At 39.0% G+C, this 20839-nt stretch overlaps 1 protein-coding gene across 3 annotated transcripts in view; it reads left to right on the top strand.

The window, feature by feature from the left end:
• The window catches only part of APP (amyloid beta precursor protein), a 214461-nt gene that overhangs the window by 183464 nt on the left and 10158 nt on the right, over positions 1–20839 (top strand). For all 3 annotated transcript variants that reach the window (XM_069870690.1, XM_069870682.1, XM_069870673.1), the window contains 3 exons: positions 1427–1648; positions 8398–8451; positions 18631–18731. In XM_069870690.1, coding sequence (XP_069726791.1) covers positions 1427–1648; positions 8398–8451; positions 18631–18731 — 377 coding nt within the window. The remainder of the gene's footprint in view (positions 1–1426; positions 1649–8397; positions 8452–18630; positions 18732–20839) is intronic.

Here is a 20839-nt window from a genome sequence, read left to right as displayed (position 1 = left end):
AAGGTGATCTTTGAGAGAAACATGGTGTTGATAAAGGCACTGAAGCAGTGTCAACTGTGATGCTCATGACTTGGTGGAGACCTTACTGAGAGCTGCTGTATGGGTGCAGTGTACTTCTGGTGCTATGGTGCAATATAAGGTTAGGAGGGAAATAACATTCAGAGGTGTAGATGTCTAAAGCTCTGTTGTGTGTAGAAATTTAGATGCCCTTTTCTCACAGATGATACCGGGAAGTAACTGACATAAAGGGTCTGGCAGTAGAGGGCCAGTTCCTCTCCCTGAATTGCCACAGGCTTCAGATGTGGGTATGAAGCAGCAGCAATCAGGAGGTCCTTAACGAAGTGAAAAGAGAAGCTAGTCTTAATAAAAGCTTTTATATCCATCTGTCATGTGTGCATTCACGTGTGCAAGCACTTGCACTCTAGCAGTGTAACCTTTTCAGTCTTCAATTCTGATCTGTTTAGCTTGGTAGTACCTGTGTACTAATTACATCGGTGCATTATTAGCTCTTATCTTCCTCACTGTAATTGCTTGCTTACTTGAATGTGCTTTCCTGCAAAGTACTCAAAGTACTTGCAAACAGTGTGTGACTCTTGCAAAAAAGTAGCAGTAAAGAGGAAGATCAGGAGTAGATAAACTTTGGTGTAAGAAGAGAGTTGGAATAAGGAAACACACACAGCCTCTGAGCTTATTTTCAACACTGAGTTGGACAGTCTGTCCTATACAGCTGATGGAGCTGCAGAGTGCTCTAATTGTTGTATGAGTCCAAAAAAAAGGCAACCTAGATAATATTGCACAGCTTTTGGTCCTGTTTGCTTGCTAAATTAATTTGCCTACTGCCACATATTCCTGCTTAAGATTTTTGACAAAGGAGTAGCTCTTTGTTTCAGTATTTTGGTGGCTATATATGTTGAAAGAGCAAATGTTTCTTCAGATTCAGTGTATTATAGCAAGCCAAATTTAATACAGTAACTGTTGTGGTGATTTAGGATTTAAGAGCCATAATGAGATTTAATAGCCATAATGAGACTTAATAGCAAGCAGTGGAGAGGAAGAGGAAATAACAAAGACACACCTTCCTGTGGGCTTCTCACGTGTTGACTTACAGCAACATGTTGAGTTGAAGGGTATTGATTTGCCAAAGAGTCTAGGGACTTTTAAAGCACAGACCTGTAATCTTTTATGTGGTGGAAATGTGGGTAGGAAACAGTATTGAGCAATTCTAGTTGATTTAAAAAAAAAAAGAAAAGCCTTACTTAGCTGCAGTGCTTGTCACGGAGTTATGACTATTCCAAGCCTTTGTTTTTCTTTATCATAAGAAAACAGAATCTCATAACAGTAAATTATTACTTTTAATAGCATTGAAAATAGGTCCTCAGAAATGCAAGCTCTTTCAGATAATTTCTGTGTTGAAATTTTCTTGCAGATGAATTACTTCAGAAAGAGCAAAACTATTCTGATGATGTTTTGGCCAATATGATCAGTGAACCTAGAATCAGCTATGGAAATGATGCTCTCATGCCTTCATTGACGGAAACCAAGACCACGGTTGAACTTCTTCCAGTGGATGGAGAATTCAGCTTAGATGACCTTCAGCCATGGCATCCCTTTGGTGTTGATTCTGTTCCAGCCAATACTGAAAATGAAGGTATGTACAGTAGGGGGAGAAACCACAGAATACTCCAAGCTGAGCTCTTCACATTGTTCCCTGATAATTGTCATCTTTCTGATGTAAAGAGAGTAGAGGTTTCAGATGTAAGTTTAGAACTGGTCTGCCATGTCAGCTGTGTCTCTTTGATGGAACAAAAAGTCCTGACTAAAATTTGGAATTTAAACACACAATAAATGTCAGCGTTGGGCTTACCTTCCTTTAAAAACAAACCAGAATAAATTCCAGGAAATTATGAGTGACAGTCTTATAAAATAGAGGACAGTGAGCTAAGGAAGATAGACAAGCGGTTAGATTTGTGCCATGATGAAATGAGTGTTTTAGTTACTGAAGAGCTATTTATTAGCTGGCATGAAAATTATTACAAATCCAGCACTATCCTAGCAGGAGAGTTGATTTTATTTCCGTGAATACTCTGGTTGCCTGGAATGTACTGCAGAAATGTTCCTGCATACTCAGCAATGCAAGTGACTTGTGAAAACCTTTTTTCCTGGGGAGTATTTTATGTTGCTCATGGACTAATTTATTGAAGTGACTGCATAATACGTTAATAATTTATGTATAATCTGGAATTGGTTGTTTACCTAGGTGCCAGAGCCAGTTAATCAGAAATCTGAGGAACTTCAATCATGTCATTCTGGTTCTTCCTGTTGTGTTTGTTTTTCTTTATCAGTTCAATTCCACCATCACCAATGATGAGGTAACCATAATAGTGAAAGCTTGTTACTGCAAAGCACCAGTAGATTCACAGATACTGGAGCTACAGAACTTCTTAAGGCAAATTTGTGTTTTGTGGATCTGGAATACGTGATTCGTAGCTGAACTACACAGAACAACATCCTCCAGAAATCTTAGAAACCACTGTCTTGGCTTTACCTCCTCTCAGAATGAGTTTTGAGACTCACTTTATGCACTTAGTCTCACTCTGGCATGATGTATGAGTGCCTATCGGCAGCTGGGTGCCTGCGAGTGAAACATGGGACATGGATTTTCCAGGCCTCATGTTAGTGCCTGGTGAAATCAGTGGAGTCAGAACCAGTTTTGTGAGCAAAGTTGGTTGTCCCCAGGAGACAGAGAAGCCTAAGGTCAAGCAAGATAAGAGACATGGCTAGGATCTGAGGAAAGGTTAACAAACCCATAAGGCAGAAGTATACCAGATTTGAGAGGAAGAGGAGAGGCTGATCAGTAGTGGGGCTAAAGTCAGAGCACCAGGGTGTTACCACTACAGGTAGAGACCAAGAAAGAGACCAGAGAGCTGGAGCAAACTCTACGGACTGGCCAGCAGCAGGAACCAGAAGACAGGATATGGTGACAAGGACTCTAGACATGTCTAGAGGGCACTTGCAGCCAAGTGCCATGCTGAGCAGCCAAGAGCAGCTGGCTGCATCGCATCAGTTGCTGGCAATAAGTACAAATGGCTGACCAGGCTGGCAGGCTAAATCTCAGTTTCCTGGGGAATCAGCTGCAGCTCACTATAGTGCCTGTGTCAGGGCTGTCTGCCAGGAGCAGGCTACAGTCTGGCTGCTGTTGTCTGTCCTGCAGGAATTTTCCACTACAGCTTTTGCTGCAGTTTTTCCCATAGCTGAGGCATACAGGGCATCAATTCCTTTACCCGCTGTCTGCTTTCATGAAACTTGAGGCGGGGGCAATTTAATTGGTTTTGGAGTCTATCCTCCCAGCTTCAAAATGTACTGATTTCAGTCACCAAGTTAAGTTATTGGGTAGATAGGTGAACCCAAACATAGCCACAGTTTAATCACACAAGCCTTTTTTTTTCCTTCAGAAGCCTTTCTAAGCCCAAAATTTAATAATGCAAGGTACATACTTCCATGTGACACTTAATTCCCATAAGCAAGAACATGAAGTGTGGTTCTTTTAAACTGTGTGACAGCAAATAAGAAACAAATTCTCCTGCCTTGAATAATACACTGTTTAAATATGATTCCAGTAAGTGTTTTAATGCACTACGTGGTTTGCTGCAGCACTTCTTAATGTTTACTGTGGTAACATATTTTAACTTTCATGTCTTTAAGTTGTTGGGGTTTAGGGAGCTTTTTTATACCGGGATTGTATTTGTCATGAAGTTACTGCAGCAAACAATTCTTCTGTTAGGCCAGTCATTATTAGCATTTAAGTCTGCACAGTCAGAAATAGAAATAATTTGGTAACTTAAACCTTTTCAAGTCCTGATTGTTTTCCATTAAACTTCTCTGTCATCTACCCAAACTAAAATGTTGTTAATGTGATCTTTCCTGCAATACCTTCTTTCTCTGTTTAGATACCCTGTCTATATCTTTGCCCATAGAATGACAGGGAAATTCCACAGCCCTATCTTTTTCCTTTGTGTTTGTTTCCCACCTCTTTGTTCCAGAAACCCAGGACTGAGTGTGCCATTTGTCCTCACCTCCTATGCTTTTCTTCTTCCACGGTCATGGTCTAATTCCAGGCTTTGTCTAAATAGCTTCCAAAAATGTGTGTACGTCTTGTTATATAATATGCTTTGGAAGCAGCAAGAAGTAAATAACAATTGATACAATTTTCTCCTTCTCTTTCTTCTTCCCTCTCTCCACTGAAGCTTTTTTAGTGTACTCTGTTTTTCACACAATAAGTTCCCCTTATGCAGGGATATTTTTGTGTTTTGCGCAGTGCTGCGCAATCATTGCTGTTTCTTAATAACCCATTGATCAAAAAAGTTGTAAGTTCAAAAATCATGTGCTAGAGAAACTTCAAATACTATCGAGTGACTAACCATTGGAGTGTTAGTGATGATCAGCATGTCGAGGTGCTGCACATGCCCACAAAGGTCAGAGAACCAAGCATCTCAAGTCCAGTTTGCTTGGCTGCGGGTACTCAGCACTGTCAAGAAAATCACAGCATGATCCATGTGAATGGCCTGATGTCTGGGAAATCAGCCAAGGAGTTGGTCCAGCAGATTTAACAAAGACAACTAGAGGAGTTTCAGATGGCAAGCAAGTTACAAGTTCAGTTGTTGATATTGTTGCAGTGTAGTTTGAAAGCTGAAGTCAACTTTTTTTAAAACTCCGCTGAACACAAAGCCAGAGTGCTGACAGCTCAGTGTATGCAGATGGCTTTCTAGATAGAATGGGAGTCTTGACTTCCTCACTGCAAAGAACTGTTGCACTGTATAAGCAATAGTTTTCTTTAGTCCTGAGCAGGCCCACCAGGCAAATCACTCGCCTCATTGCAAATTTGCGTTACTGTCAAAACAAATTTCTAACGGATCCATTGACATCTGAGGGACAACTGAACAAATCCTGGAGCAGGTTGGGTTATGACCTGGGATCCCACCGCCTCTGGCACAGTGACACAAATAGGGCTTGTTTTTAATGAACCATTCAGGGAATGCTTAAACTGAAATGTGAGTGTGGAAAAAGTAGAAGAAAATGCTGCCACTACGCTTTTGTTTCAGTGTGCCTTGTATTCTGCATACAAGCCATGAAGTTACAATACTACAAAAAATACTTCTAAATTTGTCATTATTTCCCATGCCTGTTTCCATGGCCATGATCTAATCCTAGATTTCACCCAGAGATATTAAAAATTTATTGGATTGGTACATTGCCACGTCATCCCAGGGTTTCATAAATCCATTTGAAATTTTCCCAATCTAAACTGCATGCTTAGATAAAAGGATAAGTTTTATGCAAACGGTTTATCTTACTAAAATTACATTTTCTGAGGAGTGAAAAATATCATAAAATAAAAAGATCTTGAAAGCCTAGCATAGCTTAGTAGTGTCTGAAAGTATTTTCTTCCTTGTTGTTCCCCTGAGGTAGTTTCCCAGTAAATGTCCACAGAAATGAGTCCGCAGCACCAGGTAATACACTACACAACTTGCATGGCTGAACATATGTCTGGTGTATTGCAATACAAATTAGGTTAATGCAAAATACCCTCTGAGGACACTGTAGAAAGTATCACCAAATTGCCAGGAAATTGTATTTTATCAATGAAAAATGCACTTTCAGAGGTGGGGCAGAACCCGAGCAGCTGTGAAGCTCTGACACTGCCAAGGTCCCTGGGCATTTTGTCAATGACTAACTGGGCTTAGTGTTTTACCATTTGTATTTTACTGTGCAGTTAGTTAGCTTTAGTGAGAAAGTATTTATCTAAAGTGAGATTTTTGTGAGTATACTGAGTGTTATCCTTATGACTTGGCTAGTTACTCCCTTCAGTGCTCTCCTCCCCTGCTGGTTTGTACCAGCTTTTGAACATTTTGATTCACCTCTTATTTTTGAAAAGACGACCAACCGTGTTCTCCCTTGCTGTTCTAAGATGACATGAGATGGGATGTATAGCCTGTGTGAGTCCTGTGTAGGTATATATCAATATAGTTTTGTGAGACTATTTGGAAAATAAATTTTCAGACTTAATTCTGTGTATTTCTGCACACATGGGAGTGTGCTCAAGAGAAATGTGATTCTGGAGCATCAAAATGAGTACAGTTTTTATAATAATACACAGTACATCTATATCAACTCTTGTAGTTGTATGATCCAGTGAGGCAGGCAGTGAGGAAGCCCAGGGACAAGATTTTTCAGAGTTAACTGCTGTTTGTGTTTACATCAATACTGAGGCAAGAACAAGCAGGTTTTAAAATGCAACTAAAATTTAAAAAGTGGCAGCTCGGGGCTGTCCTGGAACCAGCCTTTCTTTGTACTATGGTGCCTGGAGCGTGCTGTGCTTGGGCATCTGGAATCATGATCTGCTTTGGAGGACCCTTGACTCTGAGCTATTGCCTTAAGCCCTGCAACTGGTTTGTGGCCTTCAGTAGGTTGTTTCACTTCTGTGTCAGTTGTAGAATGTGCCAGTGATGTTTTTAATGTGCTTCCAAAATAGCCGAGAGGAAGAATTATTAGTGCTTTCACCTAACTCCACAAATACTGCATTACCCTGAGGTCAGGTCCAAGCTGATGTACAACAGAAACTTCCTCTATCTCCTGTCGCCTACTGCCATTTTAATTGCTACCCTCAACCTGCTCTGTAAGTTTTCCATAGCTGTGGGCATGTAGGGTTACAGAGTACTGAGTGAGAGGCAGATAAAGCCTCTAAGCCTTCTAGGAAGGAGGTGGGGGCCAGAGCAACAGAGGAGGGTTCTACAGGAGTAGTTTGGGTAATGTTGGTCCTTGGTTGTTACTTCCATTCAGTCCTTTCCACTGAAAGTTACTGTTGACCTGCCTGAGGGTTGTTGCTGGTGGTATTGGAAAACCTAGCAGAAGACTTAAATGAGAAAATACGCAAAATTGTAGTTTTTAGTTAAGGATGGAAATTGGAGTTTGTATAGCACTGTGCAAGGAAAGCAATTACATGGTCTGTGAGTGCCACTATGAACTGCTGTGAAAGGAAGTGGTTTGATGGCTTGTCCTTCCAGCTCTGGGCCAACAAGCGCTGTGGAAATTCTGCCCTTCTGGAAACACAAGCGAGTCAGATATGCAGATGCACTTTTAGTCTGTGGCTACTGTAAAGCTGACTTACTGCTTTTTTCTGGAGGCAGGAGCTGTTGAAGTCATCTCCTGTGTACAAAGGGCACGGGTGCCACATACCCTCTCACAAGCATGGTAGGTTGTCAAATCCATGGGAACACTAAGCAAGTGACACAGACTTCTTGAGGAGATGGGCAGTTCCCTTGCTTAAGTCAACAGTATGGTCAGATTTGCATTGTATTCTCATGCCAAATACAGTGAACAGTTCATGAGTGGAAACTAGTTTTGTCAGGTTTCCTCTGTTACTGTGACTCACTTGCTGTTGATTAGAAGGCTTGTACTTGAATCCAGAAATTCAAATGAATGGGAATACCTTATTTTAAAAATTTTGAATTCTAAGCCACAACATAATATTTTATTTCTGAATTTAATTTCTGTCTGACAATGGCACTTGGCTGCATAAGGAAGACAACATAAGCAAAAGAGGAAAAAATCTGAATGTTTTAGTGAACTTCTTCAGTGTGTTTGGACTTGACAAAGGTAGTAGGTAATGACTCAAACAGCTTTAAGTTTTTTTCAAATCCAGTTTTTCTGTTAATGCCAGTGAGCTCCATCAACCTTAGGTTTCAGCTGATGAAACCTTAGTATGATAAGACAAGAGTTCAGTAAAACTGTGTACGACAGATAGTTGGATAGAAAGTGATGTTTCTCCTTTGCTTCCCTTTCAAAAAATGGAAGACAAATTTGCTGTCTACAAATCAGAGCATATAGGAATGAAGTATTGATTGTATTTGCAAAATGAACTTTATTTTTTTTCAGAACTTACCACTAGTGCTGTGAAGAATTCCTGTTGAAAGGAAAAAGGAGTCAGGACTTAGTTTATAACTTAACATTGATCAAGAGTAGCTGCAACAAATCATCATGTCTGTTCTTGCTGTCAGTTCCAGTGAGAAAACTGGAAAAAGTTCACATGTAATTAAGTCTTTTGGTCTATAGACAGAATTTTTTTTATTTTGCTGGTTTCTCACTTCAAGCAGTAACAAGAATATGATGGAAAATTGACATATCAGCTGTGAAGCTTTCCATTTTAAGTTGTGCCCATCTTTTCCGTTTATTTCCAGGACTTACTGAAGGCAGATCTTTTCTAGCTGTTGCTTTGGTAACCTTGTTTATGCAGTATGTCTCCCCTGCACTGTCCCAACAGAAAAGCAGTTGACTTGGTCGGTTTGGGGGATTTTGTTTATTTTCTGTTTGCTTTTTTGTTTCTTTTCTGCACGTGCCCAGTTGAGCCAGTTGATGCCCGTCCAGCTGCAGACAGAGGACTCACCACACGACCAGGTATATAACTTGCATGGCTTTTACCTAACCTGTATTTTTGCAGCATGCATGTGGTCTGCTTGAGCTGAAATGATCCCCTTACCTTTGATATAACCTTCTTTTAAAATGTAATGCTACGCCATGAACCAGGGAAGAGTTCCCACCTAAACCTCCATGAGCCCGTGTGAGTGCTGTCTATGTGTGTGTCAAGGGCGCTCAGGATGTGTACTTGCAGAGGGAGTGGGACCTAGAGACCCAGAACTGACCCTCATATCAAGTTGTCATCCTTTCTAGCAATAATGCTTCGGCAGGTACAGAAGGCAGTACACACAGTACCCTGTAATGCAAAGAGTGCTTTTAATTTGAGAATATATGACAGAAATGTTGAATCCTGTGTAGAGTATGCAGTTTCTTGTAACTTGGGGGTAACAAAGAATTCATGCATACAATTTGAGAATTGCAGAGGACATCAAAATTTTGTGCTGAGGTGTTTATCTTCACTAGCTCCAGATATCTAAAAACTCATGCATATATTCTCCCTCTGGAGTCACTGAGAACAGTTCTATATGGCTCTTCATTCCAGTCTAGGATAGAGAGGAGTGGTTATTTGCCCTCTGTCCGTACCTGTGTCTTCTTGTTGATATCAGAGTAATAGCAGATGACTAGCTTGAGTCAGGCTGCAAATGTTTGGAAAAGTTAAATGGGACAAATCAAATTTTCCAGAGTAACAGATTGCTTTTCGTACTAACCTTTTCTGCCTTTTAGGTTGTTGTTCTCCATGTTTTGGTTAAGGGTTATCTAGGAATGGCTGATTCCATTGCGAGCAAATAGTCTTTTATTTCAGAAGAGGCTGCTCTCCAACATGTAATGAAATTGGATTGTTACATTTTAGGGTCAGAATTTTTTCAGTGTCACATCATTATTTGTGGGTTTTTCTTCAGATCGGATAAAAATTATCAATTTTTCATCTTTTTCCATCTGTCTTTTCCTCCAAGCATCCATTAGATAGCATTATGGGCAATACACTCCTGGTGTGTTTAAACCTTTCTGATAACACATCGGTGTTTTTCTGAACTACATAAATGGCTACAATGGGAAGTAAAGTAAGCTCATATATTACAGCAGTTGGGGTGCATGTCAAGGCTGTCTAGTTGATGTGTTACTAGCATTGTCTTAAGAGTCTGACATCTTTTGCTTCTGTTTATAGTCTTAATTATTAACTCATGAAGAGAGCCTGGAAATAGGTACAGAGCTAACTGTACAACAGTGCCAAAAATCATCATGGGATCAGGGAACATCCACCCAATACTGGGTTATCTCTGCCCTTTCTAATAGGTTTCTTCCCCAAGAGCAGTAGAAATATCATCACAAATGAAACATGAATGTGTTTAATCAAAATTTTGTAATTTTCTAGCAGTTTTCTTCTACTACTAAAGTTTATGATTGCTAACTATTTTAATTTCAGTCATCTTGAAAAAAATCTCCTATTATGAGACCTGTATTTGTTACTAAAGATTATTCTCTCCTCCCTTCTATACCTTCACAGATATGCACACACGTGACAGAAATCTTTTCTCTACAGAAAGGATTTTCTCACACTGCTGCACTCTAGTTTCAGAGTGAAATAATGTGATTTAGTCAACTGTATCAGAGTGCTTTGTTGGCTCAGGTGATACAAGTAGTACTAAAAGTTTAGCACAGGTCATGACCGATCTATGTGAATGTGTACTGCTAAGGACAGGTAAAAAATATTTCAGTGTGCGACCATTATGGCTTGAAATTTCCAACAGGTACAGGAACTTTTGCACAATGAAAATCACATGGGGTATTTCCTCAGTATTCTGCTCCAGTGCAAAAGTAGTACTGTCCAGGAGCCTGTGCCACCTTCATTGCCTTTAGCACAGTTTAAGTGCTGCAAAGGTCCCTGCTCTCCTTTTGGCACAGAGAGTGAACCCCTCCAGCCTGGCAAGGATGGATGCTGAATTCTTCTGCAGAGGGATGGTTCCTTCCCTGGAGAGATTGAAGTCTCACTGCTGTGCCTGCATTCCAAATGTCACAGCATAAAATGTCTTGCTTTTGGATGTGAAATATGGATTTTGCACCTTTACAGTAGTGCTAAATGTATCATAACAGTAAACAAAACGTATTCTTTTCACCATTGCTGGTAGGCCTTTTTAAACTCTGAAATACAAAAGGGATTCTAACGGTTTAAAAATGTGTCATTTAAAATTGTTTTATTTCCTAATTATAAATAAAATTTCTGTATTAGAGGTTAAAAAACAGATATTTTTTTGCAGTCACTGTCCTTTTGTGGTAGTCAGTTTTTTTATGGTTTGGGGATATTCATTATGGAAAAGCTGAAAAACAAGGATATTATTCTAGAATGAGAAAGTCTTAACAAGGGACTGGAGGTAAGTTAATAAAAGTGGCTGCTTGTGACACTTCGTTTTGTTTTAATTGCCCAGATTCTTATTGATTTCTTGAAAAGCTTGCCCTTTTACTAGTCCAGATTTTTCAGTTTGTGCTTCTACTTGTTTTGCTAAGTGACCAAGGTGTTGAACTGCTTCTTCAGGGTGAAAATACAGGTGTCATGTCAGCCTGCAGGAGTCCAAGCTAGGGAATAAGAACTGGTGAATGCTTCTGGGTGTTCAAAATCCTTGAAGAAAATCAGCTCTGAAAGGACTAGAACATGGAAACATGTGCCCTTTTTTTTTTCTCTTTTTCTTTTTATCACTTTTCACCCACATAGCATTCTTATAATGATCACTACATTTTTCTTTAAAGTGATTCAAAAATATGCAGATTATCTTTGTCCCTTTCCCGCAAGAGAGATAGTTTGGTCACAGTACAGAAAAGAAGAGCAAGTACTTAGTTGTATTTGTGATAACTAAAACTTGTTAATTTACCATGTCACGTTCTCTCTTTCAAAAAGTAAATAAAGCCTGAGTGAAGTCAGGAGGTGTGAAGAGTTGCACGATCCATAGAGAGCAAAGCTTTTGAGTAAGGACCAATTTCAAAGCATTTACTAAAATTTAAGGCACACTGCCTTGGCTGTCATCAGTTGAAGCTCCTATTTGAATCTGATTTACATCAGTCCCAGGAGGAGATTAATATTGGGAGGACCCCCATTTCCTAGGACAGGTAGGTCATCTATGAGATTCACACTAGTATTTGAAAAGGAGCCTAGTTCTTCCACATGCTGTCCTTCCACTTTTTAATTCACAAATGGGGGAAGAAAAATAAGAATTATGTCTAAATCCCTTTCTTGCTGTCTCTTTCTTGAAAAGGAAATGACAAAGATGATAAACGGTCAAAGGGAAGGAAAATATCTAGATGTACTAAACGGCCTTCAGTGAGCTGGTTTTTAATACAACACAATGAGAAAAGATTTATAACATATTTCTTGTTATTTATAAATGACTTTATACAGGAAGATGCTGGAAGGCTTCAATCTAGCCTAAGAACTTCCATTGGAGGAATTTCAAATACAAAGAATACCACTTTCCTTGATAGCCTCACTGTAACAGCTTTTTCAGTAGTGTTTCTTTCTTGCCTGTGCCCCAAGGGTCACTTCTTCATGGTGAACGTTTAATTTCTTGCAGATGAATTTTGGGTATGTGTTTATTAGTAACTTTTTTCTCTTTGTGTGTGTGCATTTGAGTATATAGAGAGAGACATTTACACCTATAAGGATGGGTGTAAAAACATCTTTAGATACTCATGAACAAGCTCCTTTTCACTCACATTAATTCAGCAGGTCTGATCTGTGGAAACGGAGTGGAGATTAGAAATCCTGCCATCAGAATGGATATTGCTTAGTATCAGCAAATTTTCTGAAATTCAAGGTGATAAAGAAAATAGCCAATGCTCTGTTCAGGGTAGATCATGTTCGTGTCTGTTGCACATTTGCAGCTGTAATTATACCACTAATGGCTGTAATTATATCACTCACAGTATGCCCATAATTCGCAGTGCAAGGATTTATGAGAATAACTGTGTTACTTTCTTCCATGTAGTATAGTTTGGGGTGGGAGCTGCATTCTCCCAAGTCTTTTTGTCCGTTGGTTTGTTTTACAAACAGTCAATAATTTTGAGGAGACATTGCACATAAAGCTGCTTCTGTGTCTCTGGCCCTTCCGCTCATAAATCATGACATGTCTGTCTTTATTACATTATATAGAAAGCTGAGGGATTTTTTTTTTTTTTTTAATACATGATTGCAGAGGCTCTGTAAGCCTAATGGCTGTTCTGCAGAATCATTAGCCCATATGCTGCAGTCTGTATGAGGTGAGGGCATAGAGCAGCTTAGTGAATTATTTATGATTTTCTTGCCAGAAATTGCGAGGGTGGGGTTTTTTTCCTGTCTTTGTGATGTTCAATACATTTGTCCTAAACCAACTGTCTGCAGCTACCAAATAAAAATCATTAATGGCTTTTTTCCATTAGATTATTTTGTTTTCTAAATCAGGTATTTACGAAGTGTATGCAATTGTATGTGTGTAAACACAGCGTGGGCATTGACATGCTAGAAAGATTACCAGATTTTATTTGGTTTGATTATTCATTTTTACATACATGTAACTGTCTCTGGTATTCTGAGAAACAAATATTTCATGCTAAATTCCAATGAGATTCTTTTTTAAAAAGATAATATTCTTTTTTTGCACTTATTTTCTGATTTCTCCAATTTGAGAGTTCTGTAGTCATCCATGAAATAAAAGCAAAACAGTAACTTCCAAGGAGATACCAGAAAGTTTTAGTTCCTTGCGGTCTTAAAACTATTTAGTCCCTAAAGACACTTGAGTTGTCCTTACCAAACTAAGCGCTAATTAACAACTATATAATTAAAAGCTCATTACAGCTCATTTTGTTGGGTTTTATTAGATGCTTTTTTAGCCTGTGTTTCTGATGGCTGAATAGTTTTGTCAGTTTTTCTAAGGCGTTACAAGTTAATATATTTACCAGCTGAATTGTAGCATTTTTAAATTTAAGTAATTAGGGATGCAACTCCCTAAACATAGATAGCATGTAATTCAGAAGAAAAAGCGCTAATAGTTATCATTATTTGTGAATTTGCAGTGAGGCTGTTGCTCTCACTTTTCTTTTACATGGGCTTTTGTGTTTGGATTTTATGTTTTAGACTTGGTAGTGAAAAAGCATTATTTTGTGTCAGAATTAAATTTCTTGTCTTATATTCATATGCTTGTCGTCAGTGCAAGAATAGAGCAGTATTAAGCAGCCCTTAGCTGTTTGCGTCTTACCTGATTCACACACCTCTGATATAAGTTTTGGAAAGACTTTTAAGTGTTTCTTTCTTCAGTTACTACTTTGAAAAATAAGTCTTTAATTTACCATGCAGGACTAGATAAGTAGTCACTTAAAAAAATGAAAGTGAATGAACTAGAAATGGAGAGAAATCTGTTAAAATAGAAAGTCCAAGTTCTATAATGTAACATGGTGGAAATATATATATATATAACCCCATATATATATTTGTCTTGTAGCAGGTATTTAGTTCATTCCAGTGCAGAATCATGCTTCTCTTACTATATAATTATTTGCAGAAGACCACCACTTTACTCTAGTCCTACTTAAAAGTTGTTTTCCTCACTTCTAAGGCAGATAGAAGGAGGGAAAAAAATTGATATCAGGTTTGTTACAGCAACAGTAGCTTTTCCTTTTTCTGACCTTTTTTTCCTGTGCTAGTTGCCAAAAACTATTTTTAGTGAGTCTAACATCATTAGCTTTGGTTTTGGATCCCATGGCATTTTTGTGTATTGGTGAGTAAGGCCAAGTAGACCTTGATCACCTAGCCCAAATCGAAACATTTCTGCCTGATCTCGAGGCAAAAGATTGTTTAACCTGCTGCATCCTGGAAGTGCGGCTCCCATGTCACTGTTAGACAGGAACCAAAGGAGGGAAGGGAACCCTCGAAGAAATGAGCCTTCGTTTTTCCAGCAGCTAAGACTACTGATGAATTTATCGCCCTCTACTGCTCATTGATGTGAAGGATACTGACCTGTTCTGCCCCTTGAAATGCTGTTGTAACTACTATCTGTAGTATTTGGCTCTGTTTAACTGAAGCTAACAAAGACCCATGGTCTAGGCTAACATAGCTTGCTTTCAATAAAGGTGGTCAGAGCCCAAAAGCAGAAGTACACAAACCCATTATCCTGCGTCTAGCAGCGGTGCATGCAGTATACCTAACAGACCTTCATCTCTGCCTTGTACTCCTGACAGATCCATTGAGCTTTTGGCAGACAGCATTTCATAGATTCCAGGACTAGAAATTGTATTTACGCCATTGTGTTTAGTAACCCTGGATGAACATTTCTTTTCTTTTGATCATTTGTATTTTGAATATCCTTGTGATTTGTGCCAATGAGTTCCACAGTCTGGTTTTGCATTGTGTCAAATTATATATACGAGGTCTGACACTAAAAGAGAGACTATGCCTGTAACTCTTCTTATTTTAAAAAAATCAAGAAAATAAACTACAATCACCTTCAGAATAGTTCTGAGTTGACACACAGCTGCATACAATGCTGCTGATATTGAAAGCAATTCTGCTGATCATTTTCGAAAAGCCTGTTGAGGATCTCTGTCATTTTTGCTTTCACATCTACCAGAATAGTAGGTTCCTTTGTACACCAACTAGGTCTTTGGGAGCCAGATCTGGTGAACGGGGTGGGTGCTGAAGCACCGTGATGTTCTTAACTAAAAACTGCTTCACAGACAAAGCATTGTGGGCTGGTGCACACTGACATTTTCCAACCAAGGGTAAGAAAACGTCTGTATTTGAACAAGTGCCCACTTGTACTGAGTGAAGTGATCGTGATAAACCTTGTCTCACTGTGACAGGTTAAAACATGTTCTGTAACGACTTCTTTGTCTCTCCTCTCCCACTCTTGGTTCCTGAGCTATAGGGTTAGTCTCGGGTTTTCTGTGTCAGATCTCATACATACACTTTGGTTTATTGGTGTTTAGTGTCTGTCATACCCATGCTGGGGTCCTGTACTTTCGTAGGAGAAATAATGAATGACCATTCCCTGTAAGCTTTCTTTTTGTCATTCACAGTCATACAGGCCTCTGTACTGTTCCCCCTCAATTGTTTCTTCCAGTCTGAAGACTCCTGATTTGTCTTGTCCTGCTTGTACAGAAATCATTCCATACCAGTGATTGTCTGTGTCTCCCTATGTTATATCTTTTTTAATTCTTCTGCCTTCCTTTGAGATGGGGTGACCAGAATAGACAGCCAGATTTAAAATAAGGATGCATCATTTATACAGTGGTGTAACGATGTTTTCTGTTTTCTCTATTCCCTCATAATTGCTCCTAGCTTTCTCTGTGCCTTTTTGACTGCTACTGAGCCAACTGCCCACAGAGTTGCCCACAGTGACTGCATTGTCTCTGTCCTGGGTGGAACAGAGCTAAATTAGAGCCTGTTGTTGTGTATGTATAGTTAGGGCTGTGTATTCCTCCAAAAACCACTTTACATTATATCGGCATTGAATATCATTTCCCTTTTATTGTGCACTTAGTATTTGTAATATCTTTCTGCAGTTCTTTGCAGGTGGTTTTGTTTTGACTGTCCTCTATTTTTCTTTTATTATTTTGTCAAACTTTGTCACATCACTATTCATTCCCTTATCCAGATCACTTTACAAACAGCACAGATCCTTGTGAGACCCTGCTGGTAACCTTCCTCCATTGTGAAAAATAGCCATGTATTTGTACTTCATTTCCTATCTTTTGATCAGTTTTGGAAAGTTATGTAGAACTTTCCTTCTTAATCCTTACCATCTTAGCTTCTATCAGAGCTTTGATCAAGGACATTTTCAAAAGCTTTTTGGAAATCCAGATTCACTCCAAACTTTATCACTGTTTCCCATATGCTTCCTAATTCTTCCAGTGACCTCTAAGAACTCTGGGAGGCTGGACTTCTCTCAACAAAAGACAAGTTGATTCTTCACTGTTTTATCTCATATATATATGGATATGTTCTCATCAATGGTTTTTAGTTTCAGTGAATTTGCCAGCTGTAACAGCAGAGTTGTGCAGTTCCCCAGGTCCTTGCCTTGGGGTTGTTTCCATGTGGTCCTTTTGCCAGCATGTCTAAAGGGCAGCAAGTGTGGAGCTGCTGGGAGCCAGCTGCCTCTTCAGCCTCCATGGCTGTGGGTAGTGAACAAAGTCTTGGGAAAGCCCTTTCTCCCCAGATTTTTTCTCTGAAGTACTGCTATTCTTCTGTTGGCTCCCCCCGCCTCCCCTTTTAATCCTAAAAACAAAAAAAGTGGGGGATTTGAAGTTATGAGCCTCTGTGTAGCCAGATACAGTCTCACTTTCTTCACTTCCCACTGATGCAGCTGTAGGGGCTATTTTGAGATGGTGTGCAAAGGAGACTAAATTGTATTCTTATTTTAATTTGGAAAACTAGCCATAGGTGTTGCGAGGATAGAAATGTGAACCTCTTTTCAAGTACCATGTGAGCTTTATTTCCTTCACCTCCATTTCCTCCTGCATTTCATTGACAACATCGTGGTTTGTTTTTAAACTGCAATTCCTTAAATGCTTTACATTTCTTGCATTTAAAAATGGGTTTTCCTATATAAATGCCATGATATGCTTGTGTCAGTGCTGTAAGTTGGTATCAATAATCAGATGCTTAATGAAGAAATTTGAGATCTTTAAGTGCTTAAGACACTTACTAAGGTAGAATTTATGGAGCAGTCAGGCAGTCCAAGAAAATAACCATTAATACTTTGCTGCACAAAGACGATTCTTGTTCTCTCCTTTGCATGGATTACAGTGAAAAGAAAGATCAGAACCTTACAATGGAATTGTATGTGCAGTCCAGAGAAATAGTTGGGAAGGTCTCTTCTTGCTGATTCATAATACAAAAATAAATCAACATTTAATGAAAAAAGAAATTGCACATTCAAAGGTAATAAAAGAGCAATAATTCTTGCATTGAGTGCTACTTAGACTGTGGAGCTCATCAGCACATGGAAGTCTTCAAGGATTTATTGAGAGTCCAGAGAGATGGTGGAGCACAAAAGCAGTCAGTAGTGTTGAGAATTTTAAAAGAGGTTCTTCCTCTTCATCAGAGCTTAAGGTCAGCCCAGAATACTAAGAATGAAGGCTTAGTGAGAGGAGTTGGTGTGATAAAATGATAACATAAATATAGACAAGGAATATGAACCAGTCTGTTCTTATTACATTAGATACTCGTGAACACCATGCTTCTGCAGTGCTTATACCTCCAAGGAATATGAATGTCAGTTGGTGCTGAGAAGGAAAATAACCTTATCTATAAATACCCATATGTTCTCCATAAACCAGAACCAGCTTTTCAGGACAAAACATTCATATATATTTATATAGGATGCACTGCTCAGCTGTTGTAAGTCTGGCTCATTCTCTTAAGGCTATTTTCCTCGACTTCTTTCCAGTTAGACAACTGCAACATCTCCCCTTCACACCCATAAGGAGAGAATAGGATGCAAACTATCTGCAAGTAAAATCGCTGCAAGCTTTGCTTGCTGCTTTGCTGTATGGTTCTAATCAAGAGGGACAGTTACCATCTCTCACACGGAGGTCAAGACGAATCGTATTAATTCTAAGCAGTCTGAAATATGAAAACAAATAAGAACTGTATAGACTTCACAAACATTTAAGTTATTTGTACATGTTTGTGCAAAAGTTAGGGACTGACAGGAAGCAAGAAAACATATCTGGGGTTCCCCACCTCATGCCATGGGTATGTGCTTTTTCCTCACAGCAGCCTGAGCTTAGGGAGGAGGAAGATTTTGGCCTGAACACCAAATTTTCTTGATGTTACTAAAAAGGCTGTTGGAGCTAATCTGTCTGCATCCTGTGAGCTAATTCAGGAGACTGCTGCTGGTCCCTCACAGCTTGGTTCTTGCAGTGTTACATGCAGAAAGCCTTTGATGCTTGTACCAACGTAGCTGCAGTGGATTAAAGAACATTTAACAGAGGAGAAATTTTACCAGTTCATTCTGTGTCACCTTTGTGGGACTGAAACATCAGATGTACCTCACTCTCCTCCCAGTTCGCTTTCACGTTGCATCACACCTCCTCCGCGTGAATGATACCATTGCCTTCTGCTCTTGTAATGATGGAGGTAAGCAGAGCATAATTGAGTCAATGACTTTAATGAATTGTTGTTGCGGTGCGATGCAGGTTCTGGCTTGACCAATGTTAAAACAGAAGAGATCTCTGAGGTGAAGATGGATGCGGAGTTCCGGCATGACTCAGGATATGAAGTTCATCATCAAAAGCTGGTGAGTGAACAAACAGTTCTTTTCAGACATTAATTTTAAGTGGCTGATTCAGTCTTGAATTAGTGGGTCAATTATGGCCATGTTTCCCCTGAGTGATGTGGATGCTGAAGGTCCCAACAAAAACTTAAGTTTGATGGAGACATACAGCATGGTGCTGGTGACACTGTTTCAGGAATAGATTCCTTTAATGTCAAAACAGATGGTGGTGGTGCATGAAGGAGGCTGAACTCCATGAAGCATGACCTTTTGCAGCATTGCCTGGGTGGGATAAGTGGAGATTCTCCACTGGTCTTAATTTTAATTTGTACTTGGCTGTGTCTGTGTGTTTTGTTCCTTAAGGCATATTAAATTATTAACAGGTGAAGAGCAGGTAGGAGCAAAATATTGTTTCCTATTTGAACTATGCTTCTTATGAACATAAAAATAACAACCAACACCAATGTAAGTGAGAACATTCGTCTTCTAAAAAGCTTTTCTCAGTCCCTTGAAAAGTAATGAAAAACCCATACAGCAGTGTTGACTATAAACCTTTTCTGCATTCTCTTTTGTGAAGGTTTATTATGTGATGAGATTTCAGTTCCATGACTTTCAATACCCTGATATTAAACTTGAAAGCTTTTTTTTCTTAATATATTCTTAATGATAAGTAGTGCTGAAAATTAAAATTAACATGGGAGTCAAATTTGCATTTGAACGAGGCAATCACTGTGTGAAAAGATATTCTGCCATCTCTTTGATGCTGAGAACTGAGAATTCCCAGTTTGACGAGTTAATCCAAAATGCATTAGCACTAATTTGGGAAATTCTGATGTGCTTAGCTCAGATGGGTTAAACATCCTGATGGACTAAACCCGTGCAGTTTACTGAAGGGAAGAAACTTACAGGAATGTGTTTTAGACGCAGTAGTTACTGATTCTGTGTCACATGCACTTCCCAGTAGTGACCTACCTTATTTAAGTGGTTTGATACAATCCTGATATCGTGCTGTAAACTACCCTTATTGTGGTGGCTGATAAGGAATGCGTTGCAATCCCTGCACTTGAGTAATTTGCGTTATGCTTAAAAGAGGACATTTCCAGCTTTTGAAAGCATTTTATGCTGTACTTCTTACTGATAGATAAAGCCATTATTTAAAAATTCTACGTTGTCCTCCAGGTTATTTTTTCAATTGAGACTGAGCAAGGAGTCCAGTATTGCTGAGAAATTACTAGACTGCTGCCTTACAGAGCATTGCTTGTTTACCACATGCCATATCCTACCCTATGCCCTTCTCCATTAGCTTTAATCCAAAAGCAGTAAGCAGAAGATGTTTTCATCTGTGTTTTCCTTCTTCTGTGACCTGGTAGGATTTACCGAAACAGTTTGCTTAGGATATTGCTTTGAATTCAGCTGCACATTGTATTTTACATGCAAACTTCTGAATTGAGCTGAAATTGCAGTTATTTTCTTTGTCATGAGAGTTCACATTTTAACTGTACATTAAGTTAATTTTCACGGCTCAGGCTTCCTTTGTTGCTCGTGGATATTAGCTGGAGCGTTTCATAGTGCTGCAAAATAATATGGTAACAGAATTTCAGTCCTGGCTAGGTAAAACTGATAGAAGAAATTATTACTTCCCATCAGCTTATGCCAACCCTGTCCATTGTGTGTGGACTTTGTAGTGAATTCTTAACTTTGTTTAAACACATTTCTCGCTTATGAGTAGGAACAATATAAATATTTATACTGCGTGCTCTAATACCTCTCTGAGGAAGATTGTGTTTCTTAAAGACTGCAAATGTTATACGGCTCATTATAATTCTCAGCTGGTTTCCTCCTTCCCTCTGCATTTTTGTTAAATACTTGTCAAAGTATTTATTCTTTCGGAGTGAGGTAGTCTTACAGTTCTGTGAATATCATTTATTCTCTAATCCTTTTTGCCTATTTTGTTAAAAAATAATAATTATTGACAAGCAGACAAAAGGTTTGTAAAATACACACAGATGTAAAAAAAAAGGTGTGTTCCTTGAATACAAAACAGAACTGTGAAAACAATCACCCTCTTTTCATACCTACTCCCATTGCTAAAAGGTGGTCTTATTAAGTGCACAGTAAAGCATCTTGCTGTC

Source organism: Phaenicophaeus curvirostris, chromosome 1, assembly GCF_032191515.1.
Source record: "Phaenicophaeus curvirostris isolate KB17595 chromosome 1, BPBGC_Pcur_1.0, whole genome shotgun sequence".
Classification (NCBI taxonomy): Eukaryota; Metazoa; Chordata; class Aves; order Cuculiformes; family Cuculidae; genus Phaenicophaeus; species Phaenicophaeus curvirostris.
This window is presented reverse-complemented; position numbering and strand designations above follow the sequence as displayed.